This window comes from Chrysochloris asiatica, unplaced genomic scaffold, assembly GCF_000296735.1.
Source record: "Chrysochloris asiatica unplaced genomic scaffold, ChrAsi1.0 scaffold00031, whole genome shotgun sequence".
In the NCBI taxonomy this organism is placed as follows: domain Eukaryota; kingdom Metazoa; phylum Chordata; class Mammalia; order Afrosoricida; family Chrysochloridae; genus Chrysochloris; species Chrysochloris asiatica.
In genome coordinates, this window is record NW_006408549.1 from 3,676,813 (window position 1) to 3,691,644 (window position 14,832).

General features: G+C 42.5%; 1 protein-coding gene across 1 annotated transcript in view; it reads right to left on the reverse strand.

The window, feature by feature from the left end:
• The window catches only part of LOC102811593 (lysosomal-associated transmembrane protein 4B-like), a 75,622-nt gene extending 64,739 nt beyond the window's left edge, over positions 1-10,883 (reverse strand). The window contains exon 1 of the mRNA XM_006859195.1: positions 10,622-10,883. Within this exon, the coding sequence (XP_006859257.1) occupies positions 10,622-10,720 (99 nt within the window). The 5' untranslated portion in view covers positions 10,721-10,883. The remainder of the gene's footprint in view (positions 1-10,621) is intronic.
• Between the last annotated feature and the right edge of the window lie 3,949 nt (positions 10,884-14,832).

Consider the following 14,832-nt stretch of genomic DNA (forward strand, 5'->3'; position numbering starts at 1 on the left):
AGGTATTTTCATCATCTTTGTTTCCTCCTCCCAGCCTGATTCCTTGGTAAATTACCTAGTCTTCCACTCTCAAGCTAGTGTTTTGAGTAAAAATGATCCCATCCATCCATAGATCACAATCCTCCAAGTCCATAGGTCAAAGAAAAGCAGGAGATCCCAGCCTTAACTTAATCAGCATATATTCTAAGCATATACTCATGGCCTCAGTGTTTGATTCAGAAATGAACAGGCAACAAGCTGGTTAAATTAGAGTGAAAATGCTATCCCCTCTGTATACAGGGTAGGAAGAACTTAGGCAACTTAAAGACATTGGCTACTTAAAATGAGGGGGCGATAAAGCATGAAGTGACTGGCTTACAAGGTTTCAAGAGGGAGTTTAGTTTAAGAGTGTGTGGGGGAAGATTGAGTCCCCACTGAATAGTTTTCATCTTGTCTAGACGGGTCTGGTGAAAAGAGATGGGGATAAGATTCTTATGATTCAATAGTGAGTAACTGTTATCATGACTAATTGTGACTGTCACAATTGTAAAGGTAGAAATTTTGTAACAAAAACGGAGGAGTAATTAATCTTACAGTCCAGAAACAGAGGACCCTAAGACCATCACGGGAGAAGAGCACAAGTAGAATGTGAGAACTTATCCAGAGAAGCAGCAACACCAGAGATGGAAGCAGAGATGGGGACATGGAGAGAGGGAGTGGCTGAGGACTCTAGACTCATGGAAAGAGAGGGACTGAGAGCTGGCGGTCAGGAGACAGACTTGCAGAATGCGCATTTTGGTTGTTTAAATTATTATATATGCCTGAGTGTTTAAAAAAAAAGTGAGAGTTAAAATGAATAGAGAAATACTGTTAACTGATGGTACATGTTGTTGTTAAGTGCTATCGAGTCAGTTCCGACCCATAGCGACCCTGTACAGGGTTTCTGAGGGTGTACATGGAGGGAATTATAATCATTGTAATGAAACAAGGTATATGATTTATTGAATGTAAAACTGATGGTCTGCCCTATAAACTTGCACTCAATTCACAATAAAAGTTTTTAAAACATCAAAAAAAAAAAAAAAAAATTAAGAGTGAAGCTCAGAATTTACTACAAAACCACACTAAACCCATTGCTGTAGATTCAATTCTGACTCATAGCAACCTAAAGAGGATTTCTGAGGCTGTAAAGGGAGCAGGCAGCTGGTAGGTTTAAATTGCCCTTCTTTTTGTTAGCAGCCCAGTGCTTACTGCACTGCACCACCAGAGTCTCTGTATTAGCTCACAGCAATCATCTGCAACCAAATACAGGATACCACTAGATCCATTTTGGAATAAGTTCAGCCAGAGCGCTCCTTAAGAGGCCAAGATGGCCAAATTCCGTCTCTCATACTTCGGACATATTGTCAGGAGGGACCAGGCGCTGGAGAAGGATACCATGTTTGGTAAGATGGAGGGTCAGAGAAAAAGAGGAAGACCCCCAATGAGATGGGCTGGCCAGGTGGCAGCATTGATGGACTCAAGTGTAGCAACAATAGTGAGGTTGGCCCAGGATTGGGTATGGTTTCGTTCTGCTGTGCATAAGGTCGCTATGAGTCGGTGCTGACTCGATGACACCTAACAATAACAACACAGAACACCTGAAAGAGGTGGGGGTAGGAGAGAGGGAAAAGAGCTCTAACCACTATGTTTCTTGTCTGCTGTTAAGTCATAGGAACCCTGTATAGGTTTCCAAGGAGCAGCTGGTGGGATTGAACCGCCGATCTTGTGGTTCACAGTCCACTGCTGATTCTTCAGTGCCACGCCAGTTTAAGACCATTTACATCAGGTTTGGCTTATGTCATGGAACACACAGCACTCCTTGAAGACAGAGAGCTAAAGATTTTAGGAAATAGGATAGCAAGTACCTGTATTTGGTCTGAGAAAAATACCTCTGGAAGCTATGTCTATTAGAATAGAAACAAAATTAAGTTTAGTTGATGGCAAGGCTAGAAGCAGAGAATCCAGTTATGATGCCATTGTAATCGCCGTATGAGAGCTAAGGAGCGCCTAGAGAAATAGCAGCCAGGATAAGAACGGCTGGGCCTAATGAGACAGTCAGGAGAGAGAGTAAATTAAACAGGACGTGGAAGAAAAATAAAGGAAGAGACTAAAGTGGCAAAAGGAATAGTGTTTAGCTAGGGAGTCTAGATGATGCGGCACTATTAGATAAACACTGGACTGCTAACCACAAGGATGTAGGTTCAAACTCACTAGCCTCTCCTGTACACCCTATATAGGCTCGCTATGAGTCGGAACCAACTCCATGGCAGTTAGCAACAACAAGGAGCCTAGATAGATGATGAGTGACAAGCGTAAGGGTCAACTGGAGGAAGAAGTTAATAGTTTCGGTTTCGGTGGAAAAAGGAAATGCTAGAAGACTGCATAGCAATCAAGTGCTTCAGGTATCTCACGTCCCTCTGAAACCTGAGCAGTTTGTATTCTGTAAGGATAATAAGTGTCTTACTTGATAGCGACTGAATTGTGAAGCTACACAGCTAACCCTGAACAACACAAGCCAACTTATTCATGGATTGACTTTTTCCCTGTTGCTACTGTGGTAAACTTAAGTACTGCAAGTATCCTCTAGAAGAGCCATATGTTAATCTGACTGCTAACACTCATAGCAGCACTAGCAATAGGAATAGGAGAGAAAAATGCTCATATTAATGGGTCACACTGTTCAAACCCATATAGCTGCCCCAGGGTCAACTATATATATTAAAGTCCTAATCCCTGAAACCTGTAAATGTGGCCATGTTTGGAAATAGGGTTTTCCTTTTGTTATCAGTTAATGAAGGAGTATGGCAGGTCCTAATCCCTGAGTGTGTGTTATAGGAGAGAATGACCCAGGGGGAAGACACGACTGTGGATCCACCTAATGCCTAATGCCAAGGAATTTCAAGAAACACTCAGAACTACCAGAAGCTGAAAGAAACCATCTTAGAAATCATCACCACTGGGAATTCACCCAATGAACTGAGCACCTGTGGGTGCTCTGGACTCAGATTTTAGCCTCCAAACTATAATAAAATAAGTTCACGTTCTTTAAAGTAACTTACTTTGTGGCATCTTTTTATGGCAATCCTAGGAAACTAAGACACTTGTCTTTCTAGAATTGTAATTACTGAAACAAACCCACTGCCAATGAGTTAATTCAGACTCACAGCAAGCAACCCTATAGAGGGCTTTGTTGTTAGGGTTTCCTAGAAACTGCTGGTTGGTCTGAATCAACCTTGTGGTTAGTAGCCAAAGGCTCATCCTAAATTCTGACTCACAAAAACCCTGCATAGGGATTCTGCGGAGCAGCTGGTGGGTCTGAACTGCTAATTTTATGGGTTCACAGTTCAGTGCTTATCCTACAGCGCCACACCAAGAGGACTTGGTAGACTAAAGAACAGAGAGCCTCTTCTTTCTCCTGAGGTGTGGTTGGTTGAGCTTGAACTGCCAACCTTGCAGTTAGCAGCCCAATCTTATCCCATAGAGCCACCAAGGGGCTCCTTGAGACTACTAAAGGTTATATTAATGATTCAACTTTTTTAAGTTAAGTGATAAACTACCTTTTAAAATAAACAAATACAAATCTCCAACCACTACCTCAAGGAATCCTGGTGGTGTAGTGGGTTAAGTGTTAAAGACAGCTGCCAACCACCAGTTTGGTGATTCAAACCCACCAGCCAGCTGCTCCAGTAGATTTCGTTTCTGAAAACACTAAGGAACCATTCGGTTCTGTTCTATGGGTCGTAATGAGCTGGAATAAACTCAATGGCAGTGGGTTTGGTTTTAACCATTATTTCACATCATATATAAAAATTAACTTGACATAAAAGCTAAAATTTTAAAGCTTCTAGAATACATAGGAAAACATCCTTACAAATTTGGGTTTGACAAGTATTTCTTAGAACACAGAAAGTACTGCCATAAAAGAAAAATCAACAAACTGGACTTCATCAAAATAAACTTCCATTTATCAACAATACCATTAAGACAAGTAGTAAAGCGACATACAAGCAGGAAACACTCACAAGATACATATTTAACAAAGAACTGGTCTCCAAAACATATAATTCCTACAAGTCAATGAGACAAAACCTCGATATAAATGGGCAAAAAAAAAGATATATAACTGACCAATTAACAGTGTCAGAAAAGTGCACATTAAAACCATTAGCTACCACTAAGTCAGGAAGCGCAGGGGGCCCTCTTGGAAAGAATTCCTAGTCTCAAGTATAGAGGGCTTCTTTGGTTCTCTACCAAATCACCAGCATCTGGCTCAGTCCTGGGACATACAGAGTAGGCTCTTAGTCCATTGGGTGGATTCCCAGTGGTGATGATTTCTAACTGTAGCTCCAATTGTCTCTCTGGATAAGGCCCCCTTGAGGCAATATGATGGGTCCAGCTCAGGACCTATAAAGTACCCCCAACATCTGCTACTTTACCTCTCCAAGTCTCCCTAAGACAGGAAGCCTACAGGACTGCCTCTTACAAGGTGAAAGCATTAATCACAGTCCTTGCCCATTTTCCAGTCTGTTTACTGTAAACAGACACCCTACGATTTCCTTATTTTACTTCCTTGTACAGGCTGTTTTTATCTACCTTGAAGGTGAACACCAGAGACTGGAAAGAGATGGAACCAGGAGTTACCCTTGTCAGTTAGCCCCTATCAGGAGACTTGGTGTCAAACCTACCAGCTGCTCACAGAAACCTGATTCAAGGTCATTAATGAGTTGGAACCTATGAGACAGCACATGGAGTCCTGGTGTGGCGCTGTGGATTAATGTGCTAGACTGCAAAGTCAGTTTGAACTGTAAGGTTGATGGTTCAAGCTCACCAGTCACTCCTTGAAAATCCTCTAGAGGGTCTCTATGGGTCAGAACCAACTCAACGGCATTTAACAGCAACAGATAGCACATACCAACAACAGCTCCTACCAGAGACCTTTGTGGTACAATCCACCTTGAAGAAATGCTGCACTGGCACCCAATTAGCATTATTGTTGTTGTTGAGTGCCATGAGTTGCTTCTGACTCACAGCAACCCTGTATAGGGTTTCTGAGGAATGGCTGGTGAGCTTGAACCACCAACCTTGCGGTTCAAACTGACCTTGCAGTCTACAGCTACACCAGGTCCCTCCTAAATGGGCCACTTCATGGAAATTCCTGCTTATCCCTATGAATAAACAATGATGTTTTCCCATCCCAAACTTTTTAAAACTCCACCAAGCTTCCGCTCCCGTGGAAGATTTAAAGCAGGCTGGCCTCATCTTCCACCTTGGAAATCCTATTGTTGTTCAGTGACTCTGGACCCAGTAGAGCTGAGAAAGAACCAAGAACCCATTGACAGCACTTAATAACAACAACATCTCCCAGAGAGACAGAAGGAAATTAAGCCTTGCATTAAGCCCTCCCCTGTTGCAGACCGTGAAGGGCCTGGTCAGAGGTTCGAGGCCCTATAAGCCCGAGTGTAACAGATCTAGCCACCTGGCAGTTAATAACAAATTATTTTTATTAATTGCAGACATGAAGCCCTTGAAATACACAGATAAATGTAATATTTACCTAAAAGTCAAGACTGTAAAATTCCAAACAGGCAAAGTTCTTCCCTCAGAGAATTCATTCAAGGTAAATTGGGTGGCTCCCTGGTCTGTTCTAAGGACAATAGGAATGCCCTCCCTAAAGTGTTTCCAGGTGCTGCCTATTCACCCAGGCTCCTCTTTTCCTGAAGAACTTGGGCTGGGCAGCTGACACAATGGGAATCCTCCCTTTCCTCCCTCCATTTGAGGCTAGGCGCTAAAAGGTATGTTAATTAAGCTTGAGAAACCATGTTGGGTCTTGAGATTCGAACCTGCGGAAGTATGATGTAAAGTTGCCTAAATGTCTGGAAAAATAAGATTGACAGTTGTACCTTGTCTTAGCCCCTCCTAACTTTGTGTAAAATACCTCCCCTAAATAAAAGGAAGGCGCAGAACAAATCCAGGTGCATTACGACTGGCAAGAGGTGCCTAACAGCATGCAGGGGGCACAATCCAGCCTTGCAACCATACTGCCTGTTCAGCTATGCAGGATATTACGGCCTCTGTGGCTGAGATGTTTGCAATGCAGGATCTACCTGATGCCAGTCCAGCATTCACTCTGGTTTCGGAGTGTCTCTTTGTCTCTCTCTTTGCGTCTCTATGTCTCTTTTGCTATCTCTATCGCCGCTGGATCTCCCCGGATCTCCCCTCCTCGTGAACCAAACACTCAAGAACACAACTATGTGGAGGCAAGTCCCCGGCACTCCCCATTTCTGCTTGCAAGCCTCTTTCCTATATAAACCTTTGCACCTATGGAAACTATGATTCTTCTGACTAGTCTTAATCAGTTGTTGTTGTTGTTGTTTAAGTGCCATCGAGTTGGTTCCGACCCATAGCGACCCTGTACAGGGTTTCCGAGGGTATAAATCTTTACGGGAGTAGAAAGCCTCATCTTTCTCCCACGGAACGGCTGGTAGTTTCGAACCGCTGACCTTAAGATTAGCAGCCCGACTCATAACCACTACACTCACTACCAGAGCTCCTTAATCAGTAGAAGATAATATTTTAAAAAGTAAAGGATGAGAACAGCTGGAACCTAATGGTAGAAGTGTTTTGGTTGGTACTTTCTTATAAAGTTAAACATACACCCAGTGATCAGCAATTCCACTCCTGGTTATTTCTTTTTATTTAAAAAGAAATGAAAACCTATGCCCACAAAAAGTCTGCTACAAAAATGTTCAGAGCAGTATGGATTGCACCTCAATGTAAAGAAAACAAAAATCCTCACCACCGGACCAATAAATAACATGATAAATGGATAAAAGACTGAAGTTGTCAAAGACTTCATTTTGCTTGGATCCACAGACACTCATGGAAGCAGCAGTCAAGAAATCAAACATAATGCACTAGGCAAATGTGCTGCACAAGACCTCCTTAAAGTATTCAAGAACAAAGATGCCAGTTTGAGGACTAACATGTATCTGACCCAAGCCATATATGCATGTGAAAGTTGAACAGTGAACAAGACAGCAGAATTGATGCATCTGAATTATGGTGTTGGAGAAGAATATTAACAGTACCATGAACTGCCAGAAGAGCAGACAATCTATGTTGGGAACAAGTGCAGCCAAAATGCTCCTTGGAAGCCAGAATGACCAGACTTTGTCTCACATACTTTGGATAATTTATCAGGAGGGACCAGTCCCTGGAGGACATTATGCTTGGTAAAGTGGAGATCAGTGAAAAGAGGAAGACACCCACCCACACATGAGATGGATTGGCACAGTGACAGCAGCAATGGGCTCAAGCATAGCAAAGATTATGAGGTGGGCACAAGACTGGGCAGTGTTTCTTTCTGTTGTGCATAGGCCCCTATAAGTTGGCTCAGACTCAAGGGCACTTAACAACAACATGCACGGTTTTTATGAACACTTTGAATACCATTATGACCTTCTGCTTAAGCTCTCCCTCATCCAGATGATTTGTCTTTGTGTTGTCCTGTTAAAAACTTAATAAACGGGTCTTTGTAAAATATATTTGAATTGGGGATCTTTTTTTCTTCCCAGAACACTGTTAAATAGTAAGGAACAATTAGAAAACGCATCTAAAAGATCCACTTTACCTCTCTGGCATTCACAGTCAATTATTATTTAAGGAAGAGCCCTAATAAACCATACCTGCTGCCATCAGAATGGATTCCCGCCCACAGCAACCCTGCAGGACAAAGTAGAACACTCCTTAGGATTTCTGAGACTGTAAATCTTTATGCAAACAGATAGCCTCATCTTTTTCCCCAGGAGCAGCTAGTAGGTTTGAACTGCTAACCTTGCAATTAGCAGCCCAACAATGCCTATCCAACAGAGCTACCAGGGATCCTTAAAGCTATTTCAGATAAAAGTCCAGAGCCTTTATAGTGTACTCTTGTTTGAAATATCTGCCTAGAACCCTCCCTGTTTTTTTCTAAAAACTCTCCACTTTTCTGATAACTGACCTCACTTCTTCCAGTAACTGGAATGTTCATTCAATAGGAACCGAGAGGTTCCGAGCTTCTTCAGTGACCAAGGCTCCTCAGTCACAGAACAGTCACTAAAATGTTCACATAAGCCAAAGTTAGAGATATCCAAATTATATCTAAAAGTTATGAGGGAAATTCACTAGTTTTAAAAAGCCTAAATTGATTTGAGAAATGTAAAAGCTCTTTCATAAGTATTATCTGTACTTAATCCGAGGTTTCTACATTTTAAGTTTACATAAAGTGGCATTTTTATTCATATCTGCTGGGAAGCTTTCTATTTATCTTTCAAAGGCCATATATTTCCAAGTACTAAAGGAGCTGTGGTAAAGTAGTGGTTACGAATCAGGCAGCTAATCTTGTGGTCAATAGTTCAAAATTACCAGCTGTTCCGCGGGAGAAAGATGAGGCTTTCTGCTCCCATAAAGATTTACAGCCTCAGAAACCCTGCACAGGGTCGCCATGAGTCGGAACTGGCTCCACAGCACATATTAGCAACAACAACAAAATCAGGAACAGCAGCAATTACTTTCTACAAAGAATGTCCTCCAACAGCAGCAAAGCAAGTACTCACTCTCCTTTTATCACACCAATAATGTCTAGTGGGATTACAGCCAACAGGGCTCAAGTAGATTTATCTTTACTGTGGATCATGTAGTACATTTGCCTAATGCAGTGCCCTACATTTTTACAAATTACATTCACTGATGCACTTTCGAGTCTGCAGAATTGAACATTTTTAAGGAGGACTCAACAGTTGTAGAAAACACTACTTTAATCGTAAGTAAATACACTAACTATATTTGAAGCCACCTATCACGATGCTTTATTTTAAATTTGTTTAAAGAATTCCTTGGCTTTTAGAAAAATTAGAGCTGAACCAACACACCAATCAATGTTTGACTTGCATTCACAGTGCACAATAAAAACCCACACATACCAAACAACTGTTTGAAAGCTTTTAAAGCCCAATCTTTCTATTGTGTGGCCATGATACAGTAGTTGATCAAATAAAACTTTTAACTATAAATAGCACAGAAAACACCATGAGGATTGGGGTGGGGTTGGGGGGATGTTTTGCTTAAACTGGTACAACGAATTTTATTTCATAGTCTAATGTCTATGGTATCAAAAACTCACAATATTAAAAATGAAACAAAAACAGGCTGAAAATTTTCTCACTGAAAAGTTCTATGCGCCATTTTACTACCATTTTAAAGACATTTTCGCTCTGTGCAGTGATGTTGTTACGCGCCGTCGAGTCGGTTCCGACCCATAGCGACCCTGTATAGGGTTTCCGAGGACCTGCTGCTGAGCTTGAACCGCCGACCTTGCAGTGATAGGCATCGCCAAAAGGCTCAAGAGTTAACTCATGATGTCACAAAACCAAAAATGAAGTGGGACCCAACTGCTTTGGTGCAGTCTAGGGATGCATCAACCTAGAGCAGTCACCGGGCAAGATTCCATTAAGTTTCCTCGTTGAACCTAATTATCACTGCGCCCCTTAAAATAAGATCTTTAATTGAAAAAAAAAAAAAAAAAACTCGGATTTGCCTGCAGAGTCTGTGAAGGAGCAAGAATCACCAGCAAATGGGCAGGAAAAGAGGTGAGTGGGTGTAAAATGGCTTCCCCCCAGCCGCAATTCACAAGTAAATCTCTTCCCACAGTAAAGCCTTTCAAACAAACAGGTGAGGGGAAAGCACTCACTCCAGGAACAAGAACTTCCAGCCATAGCTAATCTGCATCAGAATGTGCAAATGAGGGCTTCTAAAGCAAATGTTTCCTTCCGTACCCACTCTGGCTCCAAACAACAAAGCAAATCAAAAGATCTGGCACTGAGAATAGGTATTTCAATTCTTCAGCCACACAGGTAGTAAAATATATAACACCTCCGAAGATATACTTGACACAAATCGCGACTGATAGCGACCCTATGTCAGAGTAAAACTGCTCTCATTAGATTCCTCAAGCTGTAAATATTAATGGAAACAAGACTTCCACCTCTTTATCCTAAGGAGCAGTTGGTGAGTTTAAAAAAATCAACCTTTCAGTTTGCAGTCGAGTGCTTTAATCACTGCGCCACAGGGCTCCTGAAAATATGCCCAGTCACCTCAAAGCCGCTGCCTGGGCCCGTCGAAGCCCAAAGCCAAATGGATTTTGAAAAATAAACGAAGGAAAGGAAAGCACGTGCTCGGCAGATAGATCAGTTATCTGGGCAGCAACTGTGCTTCCACCAGAAAACACCTCAGCCGGAGACCCGCTCTCTGCACTGTCCGAAGCGTCCAGGCGCTTTTTCCTTCCCTCCAAGTCCCCACTCCACTCCCACTAAATACTCCTAACTTCGGGTCCCGATCGCATCCCCCCACCGTCTCGGCCTCAGCCACCGGTTGGCCGAGCCGCGGGGAACTGCGGGCAGGCTCTCGCAGAGAATGAAGTTTCTAATAATGCAACTTGAGGTGGGTGAGTGCCGCCGTCACCCCAGCGCGAGGCCGAACCAGTCACCAACTTGGGGGCCTTCGCGCCCGCCTCGCAGGCGCCCCGACCTAGGCAGCTGCGCCCTCCCGGCCTCGCCGCGCTCACCAGGTACCAGACGCCGAGCAGAATGGTGCCAGTGCGGACATGGCAGCACAGGCAGCAGCTGTTGGAGTAGAACCGCATCCAGGGCGCTACCATCTTCATCGCTCGGGCCACGGGCGCAGTTGCGCGAGTGCGCGCCCAAGTTTGCAGGAACGTCGTTGGCGTAGCTTTGGCCTCCTGGTTCGCCCGCTGCCGGCTCCTTCGCCGCTCCGGCTTTTCCCGGAATCGCCCACCCGCAGGCCCTGGCTTCGCGCTTCCCTCGAGAGCTCCGGCCGAGAGTCTAACCGCGGCGGGCGGGATGCTGCGCTCGGAAGGAGGCGGGGCGGCCAGCGGTCCACGTGATCTGCGCAGAGCTAGTGATGTCACCGCGGGCCGGAGCCAGCTGCTGGCGCGGTGAGCCCAGTGTAAATGAATCCATGGTCTTGGCTCCGGGTCGGGTTCCAGACTCAGCAAGCTGTGGAGTTTCGGGCCTTACGTCTGTAATTAGGTTGTATGTGTAACTCTGCAGTGGCTTAGCGATTCTTTTACAATCTACTTCGTTGGGATTTCAGTCGTCTTCTATCTTTCAGATAGCCCGTAGATGCAATGCTATTACTGTTATTTTGTTAACTTAGTGTGGGTGCTGGTGGGTATAACTGCATGGTGTGATTCCGAACAGCTGCAGTACTTTGAACCACTATTGAAGCCGCTAAGAGCCATTAGTCTCAGCTTCCCAGGTTACTGTGGTAATAATCGTATTCCAGTAAATATGCTTTGTTATCAAGGACATCCTCGCTGTAGCATTTTTAATCATGAGTACAGCTCTGAAGAAACCATCAAACCAATTACTCCCACAAGGTCTCTGCAAAACAAAGCACATTGCTGCCCTAAGACATGCTAGTAAGATACGACTCTAGTTTAGGGTCTATTTCCTCCCATCGGGTGTTTATCTTTCAACTAATTTTCTAGGTTAATCTCTGACCACTATTAAAGCCAAGCATTCAAGACACGTTACTTTATCAACACGTGTGTTTTATTTCAGACTTGAAGCAAGAGAAAAACTGGTTCAATTTAAATTTATTAAGGACTGGTTGTTGTTAAGTGCAATGAGTGGGTTCCGACTCATAGCCAGCCTGGATATGATTTCCGAGGTGCGACTGGGGTGTTTGAACAGCCTACCTTGCAGTTGAAACCCACCTTAAAATTCAGTGCTTACTTGTCCTACAACGCCACACCATGACTCCCAGGACAGGTTGTTGTTATTGTGTGCCACTGAGTCCCTTCCAACTCAGTCAAAATTGTATAGGGTTTCAGAGGAGCAGATGGTGGGTTTGAAGCACCGACTTTGGTTCACAGTCCAGTGCTTATTCTACAGCTCCACACCAGGAATCCAAGGACTGCTCAAGTAGAAAGAAAGCAGTGGAATCTTGAATAAGGCTATTTAAGGGCAAGATTGGTTGCTTTTATGAGGCTGTAAACCTGTCACATTCTTAATGCTAATCAACCTTGGATCAAAAGGGACCCAACAGTCATCCCTAGAGATATCAAATGTGAGTCCTTAATCAGAAATAATACATCATCATGAGCATTAATCAAAAACACTGGACAAGCTATTGCATAGTGCCTCCGGTCTTGAAAGTTTTCAGAACAGCCATGCAAGGTGCAAAATTTGGGCTTTATTTGCCTGGAGCAACCAAGGAAATTGGAAAGTCCAGAAAAGGAGGAGGAAATTGGCTTTATGAGTGAGGAATGGCCTCCAGGATTAACTGCTTCCTTTGTATGAGACCAGAAAAACTGGATGGTGCCTGCTATAGTTGTTAAATGCCTTCCAGTCATTTCCAACCCATAGGGACCCTATGTACAACAAAAGGAACAACGCCTTGTCCTGTGCCATCTTCACAATTGATGCTACACAATTGCTGCTGCCACTGTGCCAATCCATCTCATTGAGGGTCTCCTTTTTCACTGTTCCTCCACTGTGTTAAGCATGATGTCCTTTTCCAGGAATTGGTCCCTCCTTATAATATGGCCAAATGAGAGACCAAGTCTGGCCATCCTGGCTTCTAAAGGAACATTCAGGTTGTACTTCTTCTAACATAGATTTATATGTTCATCTGGTGGTTCATGGTACCTTTACTATTCTTCTCCAACACCATAACTCAAATGCATCAATTCTTCTATGGTCTTCCACATTCACCATTGTCCAACTTTCATGCATATGAGGCTATTAAAAATATCATGTCTTGGGTTAGGTGCAAACTGACATATTAGGTTAGGTTAGACCTAAACCAACATATTTGCTCTTGAACACTTTAAAGAGGTCTTTTGCAGCAGATTTGCCTAATACAATACAAATCCTTTGATATCTTGACTGCTGCTTCCATGAGTGTTGATGGTGGATCTGAACAAAATGAAGTCTTTAACAACTTCAATCTTTTCTCCATTTTTCATGATGTTATTTACTGATCCAATGGTGAGGATTTTATACTGAGGTGCAACCCATACCAAAGGCTGTGGTCTTAGAACCTCATCAGTAAGTATTTTAAGTCCCCTTCCCTTTTTGCAAATTAGGTTGTTTCATCTGCTTATCACAGGTTGTTAATAAGTCTTCCTACAATCATCAGACCACGTTCTTCTTCATATAATCCATCTTCTCGGATTATTTGCTCAGCATATATTGGTGCCTGTTTACCATTACTAAATGTTTTGATAAAAGATTATAAAAAATCCTGATCAAAAGGGGATATGTGACCAAAAGAGACCTACAAAAATGGAAAAATGTACCATACTCCTGGATGGGAAGACTTAACATTGTGAAAATGTCAATAGTTCCCAAAGCAATTTACAGATATAATGAAATCCCAATCCAGATTCCAACAACATCTTCAAAGAGATGGAAAAAACAATTACAAACTTTATATGGAAAGGAAAGAGACCCAGAATAAGCAAAGCACTGCTTAAGAAAAAGAATAAGGTTGGAAACCTCTCACTCCCCAACTTCAAAATTTACTACATGGCTACATAGGTCAGAACTGCTTAGTACTGGTACAATGAAAGATACATTGATCAATGGAAAAGAATAGAGAAGCCAGAATTAACCCATCCACATACAGCCAACTGATTTTTGACAAAGCACCTAAATATCACATGGGGGAGGTGATAGTCTCTTCAACAGATGGTGCTGGCAGAAATGGAAAACGATATGCAAAAGACTGAATAAGACCTTCACCTCATACCTTATGCAAAAACCAACTCAACATGGATTAAAAACCTAAATGTGAATCCCAGAATTATAAAGGCCATCAATGAAAAAATCGGGACAAATGTGAGGGCACTAATTCAGGGAATACATAGACTACAAAACATTTTGAAAATTACACAAACAAAAGTAGACAAAATAGATGATTGGGACATACTAAAAATTTAAAACTTAAGTGCATCAAAAGACTTTACCAGAAGAATAAAAAGGGAGCCCACAGAATGGGAAAAAATCTTTTGCAATAACACATCAGACAAGGGACTTATTTCTAAAATATATAGGAAACTACAACACCGCTATAAGAAAAAGACAACCCAATTAAAAAATGGGCACAGGACATGAACAGACACTTCACCAAGGAGGAGATCCAGGCAGCCAACAAACATATGAAGAAATGTTCATGATCACTAGCCATCAGAGAGATGCAAATCAAAACAACAATGAGATATCATCTCATACCAGCAATTATAGCAAAGTTAAAAAAAACTAGAGGACAATAAACACTGGCGAGGATGCGGAGAGACTGGGATGCTCCTGCATTGCTGGTGCGATTGCAAAATGGTCCAACCTCTCTGGAAAGCAATATAGCACTTCCTCAGAAGGTTGGAAATAAAAATACCTTATGATCCAGCAATTCCTCTACTTGGTATTAACCCACAAAAAATATGAGCCATAACACCAGTAGATATATGCATACCAATGTTCATAGCAGCACTATTTACGATAGCAAAAAGATGTAGATAGCCTAAGTGCCCATCAATTGAAGAATGGATAAACAAACTGGTACATACACACAATGGAGTATTATGCTACCTTGAAGAATAACAAGGAAACTGCAAGCCATCACATAACATAGATGAACCTTGAAGACAGTATGTTGAGTGCAATTAGTCAGTCACAAAAGGAGAAATAATGCATAGGACCACTATTGTAAAAGACTAAGAAAAAGAACCTATACTAAAGGTGGGGGGATTCT